General features: G+C 45.1%; 1 protein-coding gene across 1 annotated transcript; it reads right to left on the reverse strand.

Annotated features, from left to right (window-relative positions):
• Positions 1 to 5,605: 5,605 nt before the first annotated feature.
• Positions 5,606 to 24,149, reverse strand: HAS2 (hyaluronan synthase 2). Its single transcript, XM_082479807.1, has 4 exons — positions 24,004 to 24,149; positions 13,842 to 14,468; positions 9,213 to 9,314; positions 5,606 to 7,198 (listed from the first exon to the last, which is right to left on the reverse strand). The coding sequence occupies exons 2-4, from the start codon at positions 14,466 to 14,468 to the stop codon at positions 6,269 to 6,271; spliced, it is 1,659 nt and encodes a 552-aa protein (XP_082335933.1). The 5' UTR covers positions 24,004 to 24,149; the 3' UTR covers positions 5,606 to 6,268.
• Positions 24,150 to 24,778: the final 629 nt, after the last annotated feature.

Below are 24,778 nucleotides of genomic sequence, written 5' to 3' on the forward strand. Positions count from 1 at the left end.
GGCTCACTATGAGAAATGAACTATTACAGTCCTAGGACCTAGGAAGGAATATAGATAGATGCAGATATAGAGATAAATATATATATATATGTATATTAACCCGTGTATGGTGGGGAACTGAGGAAAGAAGTGCTACGTGCAGGATGTTGAGCTAATGGCTGGGAGAATAGCACAGCAGCAGCTGGGATTTTTGCAAGGATTCTTGCCCCAACACCAGGATGTTGGTCCACCATTGCCAAAGTGCAGGATATATGCATGGGGTGCTGGGCTCACCCTCTGGAGCAAGCTGGTGCTCCTTGCTTGGAGACAGCTGAGGTAGGACTCGTCTGATCTGTGAGCATCTACAGAAGTCAGCATTTAGGAAAGGCTATGCTTATGCTGTGATTGTGCCTTCTCTCAGCTTGTATTTACTTCATAGCTATTCCTGCTTTGAGCAGGAGGTTGGACTAGACGATCTCCTGAGTTCCCTCTAACCTCAATTGTGCCTGAATTGTGGCAGCACTGTGTGCTTGCAGCTGCGGGTATCTAAAGTCACTGAAATCAATCCCAGTCTATGTTTGAGGATGTCATTTGAAGTCTGAATGCAAGTTAAGCTTCCACAGAGATAAGCTCTCCTTATAAATAAAAACAGTTTACCTTTTTTCTATATCTTCATTTTCCCAAATTTGTTGTTTCTGCTTTTCTCTTCTTTCTGTAGTCTCGTGGGTTGTGTCTCTCTCACAACTGTCTGTCAAGATAGAAATTTGTGTGCTGTGAAATGCTGGTTTTTTTACCTGTGTTATCAACCAGTTCACTTTTCTTGGAGGAACCCTCTCCTATGGCCTTCACAGACTTTGTCGATTCTGAGGTATCTTCTAAGACATCTCAGAGTACTGTCATGGTTATCCGGGTAGCATGGATGCTGGCAGAAACCAGGCCAGTACCAATTCATGTTGGTAAGATGTGCAATTTCTGTGAAAGGCAGTGAAGTTTGAGAGCAGACAGAAGTCACTTGTGGTCCTCAGCATCAACTCACTGGATGGATTCAGCCCATAAGCTACATTCATTAAAAAGAATCAGTTATGGAAAACTTAAGAGCACTTCTGGGGAGGAGATATAGGCCACAACCTTGTAATTAACTTAGAACAAGTTGCCCATTTAATCTAATTTTAGTCACATTCACCTCAGTTCTTCATGGCTACAGTGTTTTATGTGTACCCAAAGTGCTGTAGGTTCAAGGCGTAGTTAAAAGTGATTATTTCCTTCCTGGAAACTGTAAAATAAATAATTATATGGGCAGAGGAACTTACAAAATCTAATTCCCTGTGATTCTGTTGCTAGCTGTCACTCCTGTGCATGCTCTTTGTGTGGGTTCTCTAATGCCCAGTAGCGCAACTGATAATGTTAAATTCCAGAATTTTCAAGAGCTGCAGAACTAATGACATCTACTGATTTCTTGAGAGTAAGATCCGTCGTGCGTGATTTCCCCTAAGGGGTGAGCTGACCACGTGTTGCTCTCCCCAGTGGGGTATTGATACTTTATGTCTAATCTAGTTAAAAAAAAAATAATAATAAAAGTCAGGGACTGTTCTTCAATCTTGAGACCAGCTGATGACAGAGATCACACCTAATGTCTACAGTCCCCCAAACCGGTCTGGTTCCTGCTCCGTGCATTTCTCCTACCTGTGTCCAACAATTTTGGGGGCAGTACTATCTGGCCCACAGCAAAAACATGCCACAGACCATGTTTATTCTTGAACAGTACAGAGTATTATCATGTACCAAAGCTCAGACACGTGGCCTGGGTCCCTCATTTATTTTGTGTAAATGTAACTACAGGACCATTTTCCTCTGTGCAGTCGTGGTAACTTAAGTCAATGTTAGGGCTATTCTAGAAGAAAACTCAAGCTGGTTTTCTTTGGGAGAGACAGAATCCTTTATTATACAAAATACCATAGTTGGAAGAAGCAGCAACAATTTGGGGCACTCATCCATCCATCCGATCTGAAACTGAAGCAGCAAACTTAGGGCAAGTGAAAGCTGGGAAAAAAAATGCACTATATTTAAGTTAATTGTGTTAACTCCAGAGAAAAGTGGCATTTCCAATAAAGCCTCAGTAATACTAAACTTCATCAACAGCTTTCAGTATATTTTGTCTCCTCTTTACCATCTTATCTCTTGCTAAGAATAAAATTCAGACCAAGTTTTTTAAGACAGATTCACAACAGCTTGTGCATCGGGACATGTTTGGCAGTACATGTCTGACAGGATTTTTTCCACCTCCTCAAAAACTTCTGCTAAATATTCATGCATTTCTCATTGAAAGAAACCTGATTCTTGGCCAAACCAAAGCTCGTTAGCAGAGAGAACAGGAGGGCTCCTTCCTCCCTGCTGCACCTCTGATTCCTGCAGGTTTTGCTTCACACCTGGTCTCTGCAAACAGATACTCTCAAACACAAGTTACCCCACCCTGGAAATGGGTTATAATCTGAGATATTACCAATTCATTGCATTTTTTTAAAAGATTTTCTTTTAGCTTTTCTGTAGAATTGGTAGCTTGTGGGAGTTTCTTACAGTGTTCAGCACCATCTGTCTATCAGCGATGGCTGAAAAATATTTGTGTTTTAAAAAAGTTTAAAACAAAGCATAAAATTTTCTTGTCAAATGTTTTGTTCTTTTGACAGATATCTCACAATTACATTTGCTATTAATGAAAAAAAATGTTTTATTTTTTTCCAAGAACCAAATGTTGCTGGAAATACAAAGAAATAATATGGAGATGAAAATGAGCAGAGGAAACGTTACTGAAGAATTGAAAGTGTCTAAGAACATTTTCATTAAGAATTGTTTTGTAGCCTTGTTTTCTGCTGAAACCTTTTTTTTTTTATATACAGCCTTTAACACAGTGGGGACACAGAATCACAGGAAAGGCTCTGATTTTCCTGGGTACTCAGTACCGGCTGCTGACAAACTATTTGTGCCCGGGGTCAGGGCAGATGTGTGGGGAACAGAGATGGGAATGAGCTTCCGTGCGGGTGGGAGGTGTCGTTAGGAAGCGGACTGTCAGCACCTGCTTCAGAAAGGATGACAGGAGAATTCGTGTTGCAAGGGGCCTCGGAGGTCTCTATCCCAACCTCCTGCTCAAAGTAGGGGCAGCTCTGAGGTCAGACCAGGCGTCTCAGGAGTTCATCTGGAATAGTCTTGAAACCCTCCCAGGATGGCGGCTGCACTGTCTCTCCTGGCAACCCGCTTCAGTGCCTGACTCTCCTCGTGGGGAAGAAGTCCCTATTTATACCCAGTCTGAACCTCTCCCCTTTGAAATTAAACCCGGAGTCTTTCATCTTCCCACCGTCTTCTTGATGACCTCCCTATAGGTATTGGAGGTGACTTTAGGTGTCCTCCCCTCAAAGCTATCCCTTCTCCAAGTGGACCAGCCCAGCTCTTTCAGCTCCTCTGCTCCAGCCCAAACCATCACTCTGGCCCTACGCTGAACTTGCTCCAGTTTTTTGTACTGGGGGACCCAAAACTGGGCACAGTATCCAGACAGAGGGTCACAGGTGCTGAGAAGTAACTGACCTGTGACAAGCCTGTCATGGTCAGAGAGATGTGTGAGATGCCACTTTGCCCCCTGCTCGCTCTGTCCCTCTACCAGTGGCTGCTGCCCATAACCCTCAGTGATACATATATGCTCTTCAGCCGTGCTAGGGCAAAGCGGGCTTGGGAAACGGCGGTAACGAGGAGTGGTAGAAGGTCATGTACACGTTCTCTGCTTCCCCAGGGTAGCAACTTCCAGTGGGCAGGAGGGATGGAAAATATCAGCTCTCATGTAAAGTACTTCGGCCATAAACTTCAAAGCCCTTCCCAAAAGGAGGTTGGATTGCTATTCCTGTTTTACAAATCAGGAAGCAGAGGAAAAAGGGAAGTGAGTGTTCTGTCCAAATTCATCTAGCAGCTGCTGGCAGAAGCAGGCAGAGACACCGAGCGCTACAGAGATATGGTGCCATCAGGGCACCAGGGACCAGCGCAGAGGGGACATGTGGTTGCCGATTCCTGTGCTGCCTCTCAGAGCAAGGACCGGTCCCTGCCTCCTCCGGGTGCTCTGCTACGCGATGGCAAATTCCTACTCTGAAATCAGGCTGAGGACAGTGTAACGACGTCCTTCAATCCGTCCAGATTTATGGCTTCAAAGCAGAAGTGCTGATCAGAAATACCATGAATTAGTCATAATCTTATCAAAAATATTTTATTTGTGAAAGTAACAATTATACTATACAACCTATACTGGACGTACATTGAATAATTGCTAGAATAAATACAGGCAATTAATTCAATCTTTTTATAGAATGAGAGGATTTATTTGACATTTGAATGTTAACCCAAGCTTTAACTTACATCATAAATAGTTAAAAGGCATAGTCAAGTTTTTTTTTATTTTTACTGTTTCTTTTGCTTCTTTTTAATACTGTTCTATTTTGTAATCAACATGAATCAACTCTCCAATCATTAACATAATATTAGTATGACTTTCAAGCAATCATGTACCTCAAGATAATCAGACAAATAAGGTAGTGTGTGTGCAGTTCATTCTACAGCAGAATCTATCCATGTCTGCATAAAAAAAGAGAAGCTGAAAATGCTTCTAAGTTCTTTAAGCATCATATGCTGATTTCTGCTTTACCACAGTGCTTTTAATACCAGAAACTAAAAAGGGCATATACCTGTATGCAGCTGGCTTTCTGTTGCTCTTTATAAAATATATTAGGGCTCAATGCCACATTCCTTTGGCTGGTGAAGGATTGCAGAATTTAGTCCCGAATATTATTTCGCAAAACCATGGTCCAAAATAAATGTCCAAGACCGATTACTAGGCACCAAGGAAGTGATGGATTTGCTATGACTTGATGTTTTCTGATAAAAAAAAATTGGCTTCTTTTCTGGTAGATATGCTTTAGTCAAATAGAAATTATTGAGCTCAGTACTGGGGTCTGTATTACACTGAACATCACAGAAACTGATGTTTGTACTTTCTGTAAACTCTGTGAAGGGCACTGCAGAAGTTTTATAGTAAGACACCCACATTATGAAAGTATGATAAATTTTCCTTCCGTGTTTTTTTTTTTTTTTAAACTCAAAAATCGGACCTGTCTGCTTGGTACTAGCAGATTATGAACAACTACGACCATCAGTGAAATCAATAGTAGTTTTGGGTGTCTGATATTTCTCCAGATCAGAAGATTTTGACTCCTCAAGTCCCATGTAAAACCAGTGGGAGCTTTCCTACAGCAATGTCTTCTCCAATGGCATCGAGGCCTGCCTCGCCTTGCGGCTGTTGCGCATGACAGGGGTGTGATGCTCTCAGCAGAGAAGCAAATTTCCCTTTTACAATGTTATCCAAAACAAAACCCCAAATTGCACATATCTACCCCATTGGCCTTTTTTTTTTACACACAAATATGCTTGTATGCAAAAACTGACAATGTTGGGCCGTTCCTAATAAAGGTCTTCAAAGAGCACGTTTCAATGCTTTTTTCACAGAAATAACCATTCATCAGTTGCAAAAATGCAGAGAGACCTTTTAGTCTTTCTGTTGTGAACAAAATCATTTCAGCACAAATTTTGGGGGAGGAAGTATGATTTTTTTCCTAAATGTATTAAAAAAGGCTAAAGAACAAAGTGTTGGGGAGGCAGCTTTTTTTGGCAGATAGTAAAATATAAAATAAGTGATTTAAAAAAAAAAGTTGGCTTAAAAATACACACACACAAATAATACAATAATATAAAAATACAGCTCAGCCAATGGCCTCTTAAAATTTACCTTTGGCATTACATTTGGCAGCCTAACACAAAAGACCCTTCCTATAAACACAACTATAAAAAAGAGAAGTTCATAAATTAGGTTGCAAGGGGTTGTAAGATCCTTTTCTCGATTCTCCAAACTCCTTTCCTTCCTGTCCACACACATAAGCATGACCAGTGAGGTATATAGAACATAACACTGTCAGGCGTATGCACAATAAAAAAGTGCACAAACATAGAAGTTCTCCCATTTTCTTGCGAACAGGTCGAAAATGTGTGGTTTGTGTTTTCTCCCCCTTGGAAAAAAAAAAATCATTTTTTATTTTTTTATTTTTTCTTACTTTGGCAGGATGAAAATGAACCCAGAGGAATATAAATGTCCTATTCCCAGCAGCAATGATCCATTTCCCTTGGCAACATTCGTCTGATGCCACAGATACTACAAGGTCCTTGGGTCGCTTTACAACTCTCTGGGTAACTTCCCACGGAAACATCATACGTCTAGCACCATGTCATAGTGTTGTTCTTTCTTCCGCCTGCCACATTTGGTGATAAGAACCAAGTACAAAGTCAAAAGCATAACCCAGTAACACGCATAGAGTATTGTGCCAATGATGAGAACTGTCTGTTTTGACTCAGAAAATGGCTTTTTTGATTCCTTGTAGATAGTGAAAATTACGCCACCTAGGAGGATTGTAAACCAAATGGAGACTGGAATGAGTCCTATAAAGTTAACTACAATGGTTTTTCTTCCTGACGTGCCCCACCCTGCTTTGTTTATCGTGGCAATCGCAAACATCTTTGCTGGCAGTAAACTTGACATGTACAACACTGAGTAGAGTGACATGAAAACCATGACAATGTTGCCCCTAAGGAAGCTGGCAAAGGAAGACTTTATCAGGCCCACTAACTGAACTGTCAGCAAGAAGAGGAGGATGTTCCAGATTTTTCCCCTGTAGAAGAGCTGAATGACTGTGGCGATAAGGAAGAAAGGAAAGAATCCAGTGATTACAGCTTCATAGGTCATCCACAAATGGTGCTTGTGGAACCACATCGCGTTATAAAGCCACTCTCTAAAGTACGATTTACTCCAGCGGGTCTGCTGATTGAGCCACCTGAGATACTCTATCGGTGTTTCGGTAAGGCACTTGGATCTAGCTGTGTATTTTGTCGCATAGCCCAGACTTAGCACTCTGTTAGTTAGATGCCTGTCGTCGCCGAAGCTGCACTGGGAGCCCATAAATTCTTGATTGTACCAATCTTCTACGAATTCATGGAGTAAAGAGTTTCTGTACATTCCCAGAGGTCCGCTGATGCACTGTACACAGCCGAAATAGGACTGACAGGCTCTTTCTATGTTAAATGCCATCCAGTATCTCACGCTGCTCAGAAAAGATATCCAGGAATCGTATTTGTTCAAAATCTGCAAAATACAAAAAGTTTTCATTTTAGATAAGCTCTTGAGAAAGCAAATACACACATTGGGTAAATAAGGAATTCGCAGAGACTAGAGCATTATTAGCCGAAATACAGGGGGAACCTAGCTCCTGTGTCCAACTCATGACAAATCTGGGAATTACCTGTACAGTCCAGGACATTGACAGGAAAGGCGAGATTAAGCCTTCAAAAGTCTGTTCCACCGAAATGTTCTCTTTTTCCTTGCAACCTTTCCTCTTCTCCACCAAGAGCCTTCTTTTCTGGCTCATTCTTCCTTTCCCTTCACCCCCAGTTAAAGACCTGCTGGTCCCAGCCTCTCCCGAGAGGAGATGGTGGAGTCCCAGATGCGGCCTCCTGTTTCTTTCTCCCCCCTGACCACATCTTTGGGACTCACAGGACTTCTTCCAGCCCTCCTAAAGCTATTCCAGAGCATGATAAAGGCTGAGCATATGGTCTTTGACCTACATTTTTGGTATCATAAGGCTCGCCCTAGAGGCTTGACCCTAGACTACGTCCCCATATCTGACATTAGGCCCTCTGAAGAACAACTTGTTCTGATTTGTCTCTGCAGTACAAGCCGTGTTATGTTGCCCCAGAACATATTGTGATACTCCAACAGAGCCATGCTCTATAGGGCCCATGTCTTCACATCTGTGTTCTCAGCACACATCTTGTGCTGGTGAATGTGGCAAGGAAGCGTGTGGCAGGGCGGCCGTGGCAGCTTTGCACCGGTATCTTTTCAGTGTGGGGATTTTCAGCGTAACCTGTGGCCTTCTACATCTACAAAGCAGTATTCTGCAACTAGGAAAAAATGGTGTTATTCTCCAATGGCCCTAATTTCTGTCAGGTTTGAAGACCAAGGGCCCAACTTGTTTCTGTTTCAACTTAATTCCAGAGTATTTTAGAAGCAGCAGGGCTCAGGGATAGGCTCAAGCTTGGCTCAGATGTATTTGGTGTATGCTGGAAAGTGAATTAGGAAAAAAGAAAGGCCAGAGACTTCGTTCTGCCACCTTTCCTCCCAGAGGACACATGTCCTTCTCTCTCTCTGCAGATATTTAAGAACCTTCACTGTCATAGCTGAGCCCATACAGTCTCCTTCCAGTTGTACTCACACGTGCCTGGCGTCTCCCATGTGTAGGGCGAGTGTGACGCCTGGTTCGTGGCCAGCCCAGAGCTGCAAAGATATTCAGGCTTCTGTGGGAATCTTAATTTCTGGAGTTTAGAGCCACATGCCTGAAATGCTTCTGACTACTGGGGCGTTCATTAGTAAGTGCTCACCCATATAGATGGCCCTTTCTCCTCCGTCTCACATAAAAGCCCAGCTGAGTACGGGGAACCGATCCCAAGGCCAGTTGAAATATTCATATGCATTTTTCTTTATAAATTGCAGCAGAAGCAATTGTATGAAATGGAATGAACAGCCTTTTGCTGTAGTTGTCAGCCAAACTCGGCAGTGCTGGAAACCCTAACAAAAGTGGAGCTGGGCTGACTTGGGGGCTTTCCATTGTCCTGCCTGACAGAGATGCAGAGGAAGCCCAACAATACACAGAGTGTATAGCGCACTGCATTTCAAAAAGGCTTTTATTCCTAACAATCTTGGCTGCCAGTGGTAACATAATTGAAGTGCTTGGGGTGCTGGACTTGGCTTTGGGAGACCTGTTCTCAATTCCCTGCTCCCCTATAGCTTTTCTTTGGTACCCTGAGCAAGCAGTTATACCCAGAGACTCAAAGATGCCACAACAACCCTGACAATGCCAGTGCCCCACTTTTCACGTATATGGGGGAGAATAATTTTTGTTCCCCTTCTATGAGTCTTAAAACCATACGGTGCTCATATCTCAGAATAAGGGTTTCTGTTCAACAAACAGAAAGGTAAAGGTCTCATAAGAGCCCCTATAATGGTACGACAATACATTCAAAACTATTCCACTCAGGGAAATCTGTTACAGTGCCAATAGTTGCTGAAATCCTTCTGCTAATCTCAAAATCGTCATACTGACCTGCACATCACCTCCAACTCCTCCAACCATTGGATCTTCTTCTAAAACCTTTACCATCTCCACTGATGAGGCTGGGTCAAGCATAGTATCTGAATCACAGACCTACAAGTAAGACAAAACCAGAACAAAAATGGGTTAAGAAGTACACTAGAGAAGAAAATAAAAATCATGTGAGTGATGCTCGTAACTCTGTATGCATATTCTCCTGAGTGCAATTAAGTCTCACTTTGGAGTCTGCATTGATACTTCTGTTAAAGACCATTTGTATCAGGCAGCAAGGAGTGGCGCTGAACAAAACAGAGCGCTCGTTAGCGCTGTGCATGCAAACAATCCTCTCTTCTGTATCAGCTCTGTTTGTTTTACTGGCACACTGGGCTGGCTCCTTTGCATAAGCGATACGCTCTCAGAGACGGGCACTGCAGAGCAAGACAATGTTTGTGGGTGCGCGGCAGATTCCTGCTGAGCCCTGACATAGGGTTTCCCTGAGTCGGCTGCACAGTTGGAGCACCCCGGTCAAATGTTTCCCGCTGCCATATGAGGGAAGGAGCGAGGAGTTAAATTCCAGACACTTGTTATAAGTCTGGGAAGAAACCTAATAGTTCTTTCGCTCACAAAAGGCTTTAGCAATTCATGTAAGATGTGTATTTTGGATTCCAGAACAAACTCATTTTTAATTTTAGATGCATGGTGTGTTATTAGTAGCGCAGGGATTTGACATTTGATATATAGAAATTATTTGCTATTTTCCTCTGGCATTCTTGTAAAAAATATGCAAGGCCAGAAGGAGCGAGTGCCGAAGTGCAGTACTCCACGAGACCACGGCAGAAATAGATGATACACACAAGGAGTTTCAGCCACACAAACACTCCTAGTCAACTAAACACTGTGTACATTAGGAACTGGCTTTCCCCCGGAGAGTAGGAGGAGGACTCGGAGAGGCTGGCCGGTCTGCGAGGCAGCTGGCACTGCTTTCGTTTGCTCAGAGGCGAATGACACGGGCTGCAGCCTGGTTAAAACAAGCGGGTGTCTCCTTGTCGCAGCTGCTGCTGCTGCAAGCGGTGCCCCCATCGTGTGTAAACTCATTTCGCAGCCGCCCAGAAACTGGAGCAGAGGAGGCTGTCCCAGAAACACCCCTCTGGCCGGCTGGATCCTGCCTTACAAATTCTCATGCTGTTTCCAGTTTATCCTCACATTGCATTCCTGTGATTTCAGATGGGGACGATAGGGGCAAAAGTCAGTAGCTCTGATGAATAACCTATTAAATGAGATTCTGGTGGGGCTTCATATCGGGTATCCTAATTTTGATGTCCTGTCATCCAACCTTTCAATTCAGCCTAAGTCCCCTCACTCCAGGAGAGCAGAAAGCTTCATGCCTGGTCTGTGAAGAGAAGAGTGTTTGGGGGCTCTGTTATGGACCAGACTCGAGCAGGGAGGCAACGCGGGATAATTGGGCTGCATAGCTCGGGATGCAGCTGAGTGTCTGCCAACGTGCTCCCCTCCACGCTCACTTGGAGGAGGCTGAGAGGAGAAACCTGATCAAAGCTCTCATATTTCGGTCAGGAGAAAAACCACAAGCATCTCCAGCTCCTGCTAACTTGATGCATCCGCCTCCTCTCCTCTGAGGACTCATTCTGAGGAGCACCTTTGTAACCTGGCCAAGGTGTGCCTTCAGCTTTGGTGGAAAGCTGTCATCAGTGGCAGCACTTGGTGATAAAAAGGGAGCAAACCCATTCTGCTGAAGAGGGGGAAGGATGCCTATATTTCTGCCTGGGACTTCCTGGACAGCCCCGTTGCCGAGTGTTTTGCACAAGGAATCTGTGGTTTGCTGAGTACCCAGGGCTCAGGCAGCAATACTGATCCCACTTCTTATGACCATGAGTGGTGGTCTCTCCCCAGCCCCTCTGCTTTCCCTCTGGCGCCTGTCACTTGGTGTGGCTGAGCTCCCCCACCCTGTCAGGCACATTTATCTACAGCAGAAAGACCTGCCCCTAAGCAGCACAATTTATATGAGATGAGGAATCCTGAAAACAGTAGATATATTTACAAATTACCAGCATGTGTCCTGTGCACGTCGGCACAGCGGACCCGCCTGGGTTTCTGGGGCAAACCTGACAAACCATCATTTTCCATCTGGATGAGGTTTTTGCAGGTGAAAAGAGGGCATGCCCAGAGAAAGGCCGACACTTTGGAATCCAAATAAAACACACCGAGGTCTCTCAAACCAGGGGTAGCCCAGCACGGCCCAAGAGCCCATTTGCCGTCTTTCCACACAAGGGCTGAGTGACCTAGAAATTACTGCCTTGGGTCATAGAGTTGCATGAAAGGGACAGTCAACCTAAAGCGAGCTGTTCAGATACTCGTTATAACCAGTGGCAGTTTATCCAAGCTGCTCTGAGAAGTTCAGGCTGCGCTGGACTGTCCACACAGGTACCTGCACCAAGCCAAGATGAATTGCACCCTGGCTTCCCCAACCAGCTCTGCACTGACGATATCTGACAGTTTTAACTCCTCTACCTGATGGCTCGCATCCTCCTAACCTCCCCCAGGAGGCAAATAAGCCCTCACAGCAAGTTCAGGTATTTAATGAGACGCCATTAATGAGCAACAGCTCGTTATCTGCATTGGTCTGACTGCTTATGATTGCCTGTCCATAACCCCAAGGTGTCTTTTAAGAACCTTAAGGCCCACGGTTTCAAGGGTGGGCAGTGGTGCTGACTGGCCCACGTTTTTAAGTGCTCGATCATCGATGCAGATTGTTCAGCCCTTAAAACATCGGGCCTGTTTAAACTAATTTACCATGGGTACCCCCAAAAAAACATTTGAAATCTCTCAACCTTCATTCATTCATAAAACAGAGCCACATTTTAGCTGCATTGTGTCATGACTGTGTCATACCCAGGGCCGCCAAGGTGCTGCATTTCTAATGTAGATGTGACCGTAGAGGTGATTGTGGCATCAATCATTACTGCAGCATTTGGTGGCTGCTTACAGCAGCACTGCAGTCCCTGGCGCATTCATCAGGACTTCTAAAACAAGTCAGGAGTGTTAATTGACTGAAAGACCAGACTCTTCCATTTTCTCAGTTTATGCTATGACTGTTGAAATAGAAACACTTTTTCCAGGCTCCCTGAACAAATGCGAGAGCTGGACCGAGGGAGGAAGGTTGCAATGAATCTGTTTCCTCTCTGCCTTCTCTCTCTGCAATCTGATACTTCTGCACAAAGTGATTATAAAACCATGCTAATAAAGAAACCCAGCATTTTTATCCCATCATAGTCCCTCACAGCACAGAACCAAAGTGCAGACAATGGAGAGCTTAAGCCCATTGTTTTCAGAGAATAAATCAGTTTCAATTTTGGAAGTGGCAGGGGACGGTTTTTAAATCTTTCCCTTACTCTCCCAGCTGCAATAACAGAGCAGTTCCCAGCACCCTTCAGTTTCTGTCCCTCCTGTGCGTGGAGGACTCGCTGTGCTCAGCCCAGCTACCGGTACCCTGTCCGCATCCCTTGGATGCTGTGCCCCCGGATGCTGCGCCGTGCGCAGCGTGCATACACACTCCAGCACGAGGCTGGGCACGGACCCCAGAAAGACATACGGCTCAGCAACGCAGCTGCCCTGAGCCAGCGGAGAGCATCTCATGGGGAGCTGCTGCTGCGGCACCGGGGGAGACCGCTGGATGCTCTGAGATCAGGAGAAGGTGGGAAGGGCCAAGGGTGGTTAACTAGGAAGATCGTCTCATATTCAGTGGGATTAGCCAAATAAGGCTTGCTGGCCTTGATCAATAAGGAAGGATCCTCAGTGTCCACCCAGAGGCCCCGATCCCACCCGCCTTCCTCCACACACAGCCTCTTCCCCTTCCCGCAGTCAGCAGGGCTGTTTGCAGGACCGAGGAGCGCTTCCATGTGTAAGGCAAAAACATAGAAAATCTTTCACGGGATCCAAGGCAGCTGGAAAGAAATGTGTCTCTGCTGCTTTGGAAACAGGGAGAGAGGACCCAGCCTAATTCATTTTTAAGTGAATAGTGTCATAAGGGCTTTAAAGGCCAAGTCGCGGTGAGTGAGGTAATGCAGCTGTAAGTGATGAAGCAAAAGCTCCTTCAGGCTTCAGCTGAAGAAATCCTTCTTTCAAGGCTGCACATTGACGCTTTTATTGAATACTCTGCACAGCCTTCGAAGCCTCTAAAATATCCCCATCTTTTTTACAGACTCCACCACTGCTGCGAGATGTTCCCTAGTGCCACCAAATACCTGTCTGCCTGCTTGCAACCTCACAAAATAAAACCTTACCCGAGATCTTGACCTACAGGAGCAGTGAAAGGGTCTTCAGGAGCCCACTGGCTTTGTCTGAAGCCAAACCGTTTGGATGAGGGGGCAGTACTGAAGTCTGAGGAAGGATTTCAGATTTCTCCAGTAGCTGGTGCACGGATTTAACATATTCACAGATAGACTGACCATTTTAAAAGGTAGCAAAATATGCTTTTAACGGTCAAGCTGTTTCCAAACAGACTGAAAGGAGCACTGTGTTCATCAGGGACCAGGATGGCCTCTAACATGCTGCACAAAATATACAAAAGCTGCTTTCTTTCAAAGTGTGTTTGAATTGGCACTGACCTGGTGCTCTAATACCTACCTGTACATAATCCACGCTTCTCCCCAGTGCTTTGAATGCTGTGTACATTACTTCTCTTTTTCCACCCCATTTCTGCATGATGCAAACACTTTTGTTGGACAGGACCAGCTGAGATACATGTTGCATGCTCTCTCTGTGAGACTCCTCCGTCTCACCCGGACCTTTGTCGTGGAAGTTATTACTCCAGATATAAGTGGCAGATTTGTCCCTACCCATGATTTCAGTAAAAATGTCCATCATGTAAACGTCGTCTTCTGAGTTCCCATCAATGACCATAACAACTTTAATTCCAGGGTAGGTCAATCTTTTCACAGAAAGTAAACATTTTCTTAAGTAGTCAGGATCCTCTTGATAGGCAGCAATACAAAGGGCAACTGTTTTGTTCAGCTTGATTGGAGTCTCTAGTGACCGCTTCATTTTCCTGTGCTCTAGGAAGGCAAACAGGCTTTGGATGATGAGATGTGATGCCAGGATAGCACCATAGAGTCCAAAAGAGAAGTAGTAGTTGTCTGTTTGGATGAACTGGTAGCCCACGATGTAAGCAGCGGTGATTCCCAGCAGGAGGGACACCCCGAAGAGCGTGGTTCCAAGTATTCTCAGGATACATATAAACCTCTCACAATACATCTGCAAAGAAGCACGGAAACCGTTAGCAGAGCCACCGCTTGCTGATATAAGACCTCGTAAGGGGTAGGTTTGGCTAAAACATATTGCTCAGCATCAACAGAAACACCCTGTGCTTCTGGCTGTGTCACGGACTTACTGCATCACCTTCCTCAACATCTCTTTGCAGTATTTCCTCCGTGTAAAGTAAGATTCAAATACACTCAAGATACCAGGGATGTTTTCTACTATGTGTAATGTCCTCACAGAAGGTGCTGTCTGTGTCAGGATCCTATTTCGGCAGCCTGGGCTTGCTGAATGAGACGCTCTGTCGTATTACCCTGAGAGGGTTGGAGAAGGGGCTTTTGGGTCACCACTCACTTCATATGGTCACAGGCGAGCAGAACAGCTGATGTCTGGGCAGCCCCTCCTCATCCCCCGTCCATGTCATGACTGCATCCCTGAATCGCTTCTGTCACTTAGTTATGTTTGCAAAAAATATTGGAAAGACATTCTTAAAACAGATGTCTGAATGTATTTATAATTTTTTAAGCAGATGTCTGACTATATTTATAATTTATATTTATATAATCAGACATCTGCTTTAAAAGGTCTTCTCAATACCATTGCAAAAATGTATTATTCATACATTTGTGTACATAGATATATGCACGTGTGAGCATGTGTGTATAGGGCTAAAGCCTGACTGAGATTAAGCCTGTGGCAAAAGCACGCATTAATTGAACAGCGCCAAGACTCCACCCTGAACTCAGAAATTCATTAGAACATCAGCTGATTCTGACAACTTCTGCACGTTTAGGTTACCTGGCTGTAAAGTCTTCTAACCTAAGCTGCGGGTTACGGAGCAGCTAGCTGGCGTGGGGGGTGCTCTGGTATTCTTGAGATAAGCAACGGACAAACGTGCAGGCAGGCAGAACGTATGGCTACCTAACTGCTTGTTGTTGACGATTACGTTAACCGTTTTATGCAACAGCTTTCTCAGAATTACGGTAAAGTTAATGACAAGGTTTTATGTCAATTGATGCGTTTGACCTTAAGGGCATAAAACGGCTAATGTTTGTATAAGGCTAACGCAGCAAGTGCACTGCAAATCAATGAATCTGAGGCCCATGTTTGAATATTTTGCCCAATTAGGGCCTCTTAGAGCAATGGACTTACTATTTGTGTTTTCTTACTATTATTCGTATTTTCCCTGCTGCTATCATCCTGCTCGTCTGCTGATCATGCTTGTTTCACCATCTGTTAGCCAAAGCTGAAGTTGGAACGGCACTTCCTTACATCATATATGTCTTTAACTCTTTCTTGAAAAAATACTACCAAGCTGTAGCAGCATAGCTGTCATCAATTATATATCTGTCTGAAAAGTTACAGGCTTGGAAAAAAAAGAGTCAACACAGAATCACTTACAAAATAAAAATAAACCAGGCGAGCGCAAAGTCTGAAGTCACGGAGACTATGCTTTTTTCCACTGGCTATTTAGGGTCTTAAATTTCAAGACAGGAGGAAGCCTCTTGAATGTATATTTGGAGACACTGTTAAAGAAATCGGACCCTATCTCTAGGACTTCCTTGAATGCTTATGGCTGGGCTCCGACAGGTGCTGTAATAACCCACCAGCAAAAGGGACCGTCCCTGCTCTGCCCTGTCTGAAAGTCCTTCACAACGGGGGTCACAGAGAAGCCCAATAAAGATAGGTTACGCTTGCCACCACTATAGGTGAATTAAAACTCAGTGCCCCAAATAGACTGGCTTTAGAAAACAGATTAAGCAATGGATCCCGTCTAGATTACCTTGAAGTCAAATAGCCTATGTGTTTATTAATCCCTCAAGCACGCAGAAGGTCACAAACATCAAGGAAATGTTTCATTAACGGTGCAGTTGTACTCTGCTTTCCCACTCGGGGTCCAGTACTTCTCTTCTCTTGCCAGAAATAGAAAATTCCTATTAGCGAGTAGGAGCTGAAGTCTGCTTACGTTAAGAATTATATGGCTGAAATCAATGGACCACTTGTATGGGTATTGCTCATAGCATTTAGATTAAGATCTGGAGCGTTTACATTTGACTGACTGCGTACTGTACCAGGCTTCTTTTATATTAATTTGCTATTGCTTTTTCTCTTCCTACGAAGTGTTTCTGCATAAAAAGAAAAAAAGAAAAGAAATGAATTGTCTGATCTTGTCATTACAGCACAGCTTCCCTCCCTCGCAAAAAAAACACAGTCTTTTAAGATCAAGAAATGGATTTCTGGTCTTAATAAAACAGCAATTTTTTTTTCTATCCTTTCACTGTCAACCTTGGGAAAATAAACTGTGTTTTGATCTAAATTCCTGGCTTTCATCAAAGAAACTTTCCCCTTTGTATGTGCCATTGAGGTTTTTATGTATAGTCTTTTAACTGACTGAATCTCGGGGTAAGTCTGGAAAAAGTTGCTCAATATTCTCAAGCTTTAGCACGTGAGCTATTGATAACTTGCCCAGCAGAACTGATCTTTATCAACTTGAACGTGCCCAAACAATGGCAAAGAAGCCAAAAACTCTCCACCCTTCTCCAATAATTGAGCCAAGAAGTTAAAAGGAAATGACGCCTGTACAAGTCTGGGACCAAAAATGAACTGCTGAGTCAAATACTAGCACCGAGGGTAGGGAATAGCTGCACCAGAGATTTTGAGGTCAGACGGTGCTGCTATGAATATCTAGCCTGGCCTAATACAGTGAAATGTAAAAGGACATCCTTCATAAGACATCAGTTGAAATCCATTCCTGAAGTTTCCTGAACTTGTCACGCAAAGCTGAAATCAAGTATTATCAGAGAACCACCGTACAGTACTGTGTCTTAACAGTGCAAGCCTAAAGTAATGCCAAGCTGAGTCAAAAATGTCAGATGCTCGGTGGAGGACAAACACTTACGTTAACTTTCAAAGCCGCAGTTATTTCATTGATAAGCACTCTTTCTAAGCCCTAGCAATATCCTTTCAGCAAAATGTAATTGCTTATATTCAAAGTTGCCATCACCACAGCCCTATTCAATAGCTGACTAATTGGTGGAGGGTACCATACACACCTCCTACAGTCAGCGCAGATTAGTTTTGTTTATGTCTCACCCTAAAGTGTCTTCAGTTCCTTGAGGGATTTAACCCAGTAAGTTTGTCCTGGGAAATAGGCACTGCAGCACTTCAAAAAAGAAAAAAAAGTACCACCTAGGCTAGGGATGAGGTGCCCAACACATGGAAGACATGCAGTCAGTCCATATTCCTGCATCAACAAAGGTAATTGCAAGTCCCTTCTGTATACACGTGGAACTTCTGCTACACGGGAACAGGTGTTGGAGTGAGGAGAGGCACATTGGTCCTCACCTGGTGAGAAGGTGAGTTGGTGGATTATCTCACTGTCTCTGGAGTCAAACCTGGATCTTGCACTTTCTGGGCAGGTTTTTAACCAGTTCTGTAAAGCAGGAGGAGGAAGACAGTACCTGCAATGTTTCTTATTATTTTTTTAAGAGTGAAAGCTATTTAGCACTGAAAGAAGTCTGAGGGTCCATTGCTTTTTGTCAATCCTGAAGGAGACTTCCAGGGGGCGATAAGATTGCACTGGCTGTGTCAGACTCCTTTTGGAGGTGCCTGTGTCCCCCCCTGTACTGTACAGGAAGCCTGAGACAGGACTGCTAATTCTACTCTGTAGTATGGGCACCTAAATCTTTTATTGTCACCTTCAACTGACCTGCAGTGTGGAACCCAGTACAAGATTTACGCAGCCTCCAGCAAACAGCGTCAAGGTTTGTGTACGCATCATGAGTATATGGAGAGAGGCTTCAAAGTCTACTACGGAGCAATTCATTGTCATGATCTTTCAGCAGTTTATTTCCATAGATGGAGCTGGTCAGTGCTAACCAGCCCACCTCGTAGAAATGAAATATGAAAGCCATGTGCTAAATCCTAATTCTATGATGGTGGCTGTTGCTGATTCAGTGACACGGTTTGATCCACCAAGCTGTCCCAAGTATATATGGGCCTTGTAGTGACCGTACAGGAGGAGGAAACGTGTGCCTCTCTTTGGAGACTCCTATGGCAAAGCATGGCCAAGAAACGAACCCTTCCATGCACTTGCATCAGAGTCCACCCAGCGAACTGCTTGGCATTGTGTCTCTTTTGGCATCCTGATAAAGCCACACATAGAGTATTTTTTTTTGGTCACACCTATGATGAAGGCGAACTTACTCTACATTACTATTAACAACTGGCATAACTAAAAGTTGTAGTCTTCTAGTGTTATTTTCATCAAAAATTTCAGGTTAACAAAGAGTTGACTGATACCTACGCTGTAGCTGTAACGACCGGGGTATTAACTCTAACACTAGAGATCCCACTTCTTTCTCAGGCTGAATAATGCCTTAGATCTCAAATTAAAAGAACATAGCAAAATATGCTTGAGTTCTCTATTCTGAAACACATTTAGGCCAGCATTTAACTGTAGTTATGGTATATAGATCTAACTGTAATAAGATTTAGACACTTGACTGGAGTTCAGCAGGTTCTTATGTGCTGATTTGGACTGGGTCTTTACTCAGCAAAGAACAGTGCTGACTTCCATGGTAAAGCATCATTTCTTCCCCCCTCCAAAATCATATAGCACAGTCCATCCATATGGTTACTAATCGGTTTTCACACATCGCTGAGAGTAACAGGACCCGGAGATAGTTCATCCCTTTGCAAAGCCAGGAGGCGAAGAGGAAAAAAAAAAAAAAAAAAAAAGCTTAATGTGTTACTAATACATCAAGAGAGTAATAAACAGACTAGGGGCAAATACGTATCCAGAACACCTCTGTGTATTGGTGTCTGAACACATCAATATTATCTGCAGTTTGTTCACTTATTCTGCACCAGCTGTTGTGTAGCTGCCCTGAGGACTACGGAAGCAGTCACGTGGTCCCCGGCATCTGCTGATACAGGACGTGGAACCAGTGACTGATGGGAGGTCAAACTGAAGTTAGGTTTGCTTGCAACACATGGGATGCAGCTCACTACATCATCTGTTTCAGAAGTCATCTCTCATGTACAAGCTCAAACACATTGCCATGTAGTACTTCTGGCCAGCTTTTCCCCAGAAGATTAAAAAGCAAGAGGGGGAGACGCAGGAAGTTCATACATATAATGTAACGATCTGGAAGGTTGTTTGAAAGAATTAGCACTTATTAATTCCAAACAGCCGAACACATTTTTAGAATACCTTACACTGCACAAGTCAATATTTGTCCAGGTGACAACAGTAAAGGTTCAGTCACAAGTGTGCTTATTTTATCCCCTTCACCTCTGATGATTCAAAAGAGCCCTGCCTCTCTCTAGGTGTCTAGGGCTTTGGCCAAATTGACAAATAGTCCAAAACTATGGGAACAGATCTGTAAAAAGGAGCACCTGGTGCTGAGGGCCTAACTTCCACCCTCCCTCCATTCTCGTATTTTGCTCTGAACTGAGTTTAGTCAGACCCCATGGACTGAAAACCCATTAGGGTCTGAAAAGTGCCCTCCGAGGGTACATCTTGCAATTAGTTTCATTCAAGGGGAACCCAGTTTGTGTGCCCAGTGACCGCTTCACAATACAAACCCAAGCAATTCGGCTGGGGGGGGTCACTTGTAGCAATGGCTTCAATAGCGCACTCCTGATCCAACATAAATTGATAATACAAATCAATCTCACATAGAATATCTGCACGTCAGACTTGCCTGCAAATCTGTGTTGAAGTGCTGAGCACCGAAAACCTTTGTAAATGTCTCATTTTTACATGCCTGTATAGAAGCTGAATTCTTGCATGTGTACTAGTCAGGGCCCTCTGAACCACAGTGCTGAGGCTTTGGATTCAGCAAAGCATTTAAGTATGTCACTAAAGATAAGTGTGCGCTTAAGTATTTTGATGAAGAGGGAAATCAGTGAATAATTTATCTTGCAGTTCTGTACTGCAGGCGTAAAAAAAAATATCTTTATCTGCAAAGCTTTTGCTCCCAGATTGAGTATTCTGGGATACTCATGATAAAAATGTATGCATACATTTGACAAATTTTTTATACAGATTAATCTCCCTTATGAAGGTTGTCTGATGGGTCGTTGCTTAACCACTGTGTTTCTTACATTAGAGGATCTAAGAGTGGACCGGGACCCAGACAATTTGGATTTTGTTCCTAGTGTTGCTAAGGTGGGTCACCTGCCGGGTGACCTGGGTAAGTGAATTCACCTCTCTCTGCCTCAGCTTCCTCACCTGTACAATGGGAATCATGGTCACGCAGGAGGTTCTTGGAGGTCTACAGAACCCTCCATAAGGCTTAAGTTACTGCTATTTGTAATGGTACTTTTTCTGGTGTGATATGGGACCTACCGGTTCCCTAGTTCCATAGAACTGTTTTTCCTCAAAAACCCCCAACAAAACCCAACGCGCCGCTTCCGATTTTCCTTGCCTGTATTCACCTGAAGGTATAGTCAGTAGAGGTTTGCCTGTAATAAACATGCAACTCTTACTCAGCAGGATGCCTGGGGTCGGTGAGGTTGGTGACATAAAAGCTGACACACGCTGTATGTGTGTGTGCATGCAGCTACCGGGGGCTGCTTTGCACACAACCAAAGGAGGAGTATCACCTTTTATAAGCCTTAAAACTCCTCACTTGTGAGAACAATAGCGTTGGCTTCAACAGGTCCACTGCCTGAATGACATGAGCGTGTTTGAGTGCATGCGTGAGCGTGTGTGTGCATGACACGTACTGTGTCTGGCCTTATATACATATACACTGTCTGTATACACAAACAGTATCTGAACCTTACAGTTGTTCAGCCAATCTTTAGATTTGTTATTAGCCTTATTTTGGCGGCAAAATAAACCATTGATCTTTGATGTACAAATGATTCCAGGTACACATTAATTACAAGCATAAAATAGCTGTCCAGACTCCCTCTTCTATTTTACAGCCTGCAGAGAGGAAACTGAAAAGTTAAGTTACATCTGTACATCTTTAATACAGCAGAGTTACCATATCTGGTGCTTTTGGTTATTTATCACTTCCAGATTTTGTCATGCCATTGATCTTCTGGAAAGGGCTCGCATAAGACTAAAATTAACTCTGGGGTTAGGTTTAAAATAAAGAACAGGATTAGCAATGATGGCAAAATGTATCTGCATGCACTGGCTTTGATCAGTAAATCAAGAATCTCCTGTCTGCTCAATGTATGTTTCCCACGAAACTGCCCAAATTTAGTCTCTTATAGGTTTGAGTAATCAATGTGGAATGAATTCTACAGCTGCTGGTTGGGTTTGTCCCTAATGTAGACAGTGATGCACTGGTTGTTAAATTAACCAAAAGAAGGCTAACCCCTCCCCCCTCCTACCAAATGCTCTAAGAAATAAATCAAGAAGTAAATCATGTTTGTACTCAGACATTTTGGATTGCGGTTAAACAAAAAATCAAGTTTAGAGATGTTTTCTGGTTGCTGGTTATGAAGTCCATGGATGCTTTTGGCACAAAACTGACTACTCCATGCCTCAGTCCAGCAAATAAATAGGTATTTGGTGTTCATAGCTTATTATCCTGTAAGTCATTTATAAAGCAGAGGTCATATCTTGTTTGACTTCATCAAGTCCCGCTACACTGAATGGAGGACTAATTTGCCGCTTTATACGCTAATCTTGAGCAGTAATAAAATGAAGCAAATTTGCTTTCACACTGTAAATATGAACTGCTGAGTTTGTTGCGAGTGCAACTAGCATGGGAAGCTCCACTGAATCAGTAGAGCTGCTCTTCCTACTGGGAAAACCTTTTCCCAGGTTTTTCTGCACTTGCGTGTAGGATAAGAGACTTACTAGCATGAAAGAAAATCCTGGCTTTACTGACACCAGTTACAAAACTCCTCCAACCTTGGTGGGGGCTGGATTTTGAGCAGTTTTTCAGGGAAAGAGAACACGTCTCACTGCCATCACCCTCAAGTGACATGACCTATCCATTCTCTGAAGCGATCCCCAAATGACGTGGCCTATCCATTCCCTGAAGGAAGCCCCAAGGCACCCGTGTTACATGCAATGTGCACTGGAGAAAAAAAATGCGTGCGTGCCTATGGAAAAATGATCCACAAGGAAGGAGACTACGATGCAGAGTGCTAATGCGGAGGAGCGGCTACGCCTTGGGAGATGTGGGGTCACTGCAGGCCCTGGAGGAGGGGTTGGACAACACCTACCAGGAGTGTTGCGGTACTTTGGGGTCTTCCCTCGGGCCAGGGAAATGGGGTAAACCCTCCCTTCCACCCCTCTTTGCTGTGGAGCCTGGCAGGGCTCTCCAGAGCTGGGTCTGGGCGGTGGCCAGGAGACACCAGCCGGCACTCGGGCGGGCGCAGGGAAGGGCCGTTGGGGACCGCGCTCCGCGGAAGGCCACCCCCGGGGCGCCCAGCGGGGAAGGAGACCCCGAGGCCCCACCGGGGCGCACACCGCGGGAGCCCGCGGCCGCGCGCCTCCTCCGGGGGAACCCCCGGCCCGGCGCCGCAGCCAATGGGGGCGGTGCTGCCTGCGTCACAGCGGGTGGGCGGGGCGCCGGGGGGGAATCCCCCGCGCTGCCACGTCACGAGGGAGGGGCGTTCCCCGCTCCCGCCCGGGCGCCGCCGGCAGTGCCCGGGCTGGCGGGGGCAGCCGGGACCCCCGCGGGCTGCCGGGGGGGAGCGGGGCGCAGCGGGGGCCTTCCCCGCCCCACGCCGGGCGGGCTGCGCTCCTCCGGGCTTCGCTGGAGCTGCTTTCGCCTTCCGTTCCCCGCTCCCCCCCGCTGACCGGCGTGACCCTCCTTCAGCCGGGCCCCGCCAGCCCGGGTCTCGCCGGCGGGGCCGCCCGGCGGGGCGGGGCCGGGCTCGGGCGCGCAGCGCTGGAAGTTCGCGGGCAGCCTGCGGCTCCCGCCCCGCCGCACCCCTCCTCTCCCCGTCCCTCCCGCGGGAAACCGCCCTCTGGGCTCAGCGCGGCGCCCGGGCGGCTCGGTCGCTCCGGTTTCTCCCCTCCGAGGCGGGATTTCAACCCTCCTCCCGCCGGCCGCCTCCTCGCCTTCCTTCCTGCGGTCCCATCCCTCCCGCCCCTCCTGTCACGTCCCCCCTCCCGGCCCGGGATGCGGAGGCAGGGGAGGGCCGGGGGAGAAGCCAGCCTGGGCCGCGGGCAGGTCTCGTCTGCCCCGCCGGGCTGAGCCGAGCGGCTGCCTGACCTGTTGCTCGATTTTAGTTCAGTTTTAGGTTTGGTTAGGTTTTGGTGTTTTGGTTTTGTTTTTTTTTTTTTTTTTTTTTTTTTTTTCAAATCGTAGAGCTCAGCAGTATCTTAAACGGATTACACGGAGGAGGGGTTGAAGCTGAAAACCTCATTCATCCTCACTGCCGTCCTATTCATTGCTGAAATAGGTGTAGCGTAGAGCCGGTAAGATCCTTCCCCAGCCCCACTCGTGTTTTGGGGATCCTTTTCGGGCTTCCTCCCCCGCATAGTGGGGTTCGGAGGAGGGGGTCTTCTGCTTTTGAGGTGACAGAAGCGTAATCATAAATCACCTACCTTGTTTGTCCTTCTGTCCTTTGGTCATAGAGGGGCTCCAGCCAGCTGTGTGGTCTCACGTACCGTTGCTCCCGCTGAACAGTTTCCAAGTTTGAGGTAAAAGATCAAATCGCACTTTTCAGGGACTTATTGAGACGCTCAGAAATAAAAAATAATTAAAAATAAAAAAATCGTTTAAGGCTATTCAGTCCTACTCATTTTCTCCCACGTGTTTTCACAATTATCATGTATTTGTCTTTCTTTGCTTCAATTTCTAGCTCAAAGTTGTGGGATTTTTTTTTTCCAAATAATAATAATAATAAAAAGTTAGAAGTAATAAATTAGGAGTTAGTTTCTCGTGGTCGAAGCTGAAGATCTTATTTCAAACCCGGCTAGCCTGGAGCCTGGAGAAGTTGCAAGGCAGCGTCTGAAAGTTTGAGATGTACAGCATCAGATAAAGTCTCTTTGGTGATGCCTTGCTGACCGAGTAACTGTTTCAATGAGGTTTCTCAGCAGCAGCAGCAGCAAACGGGTAATATTTTCCAGACGTCTTTTTCTTTCCTGCTGCTGCTGCTTTTCTGCCTCCTCCACGTTATGGGGTCTTTTAACAAGTGAGACTTGAGTTGTTTTAATAGGCGGAGGATGGGAAGAAGGAGGGGAGGGAACTCCTGTAAGGAGGAAAAAAAAAAAAAGAAACCAACCCTGCCCATTGAAATGATCTCAGCCAAGGACCAGTTCAGCGGCAGGAATTCAATTAGCTAAGTTGCAAATTTTGGAGAGAAATGCAATACACATA

This window comes from Vanellus vanellus (genome assembly GCF_965231255.1).
Source record: "Vanellus vanellus genome assembly, chromosome: 2".
Lineage (NCBI taxonomy): Eukaryota > Metazoa > Chordata > Aves > Charadriiformes > Charadriidae > Vanellus > Vanellus vanellus.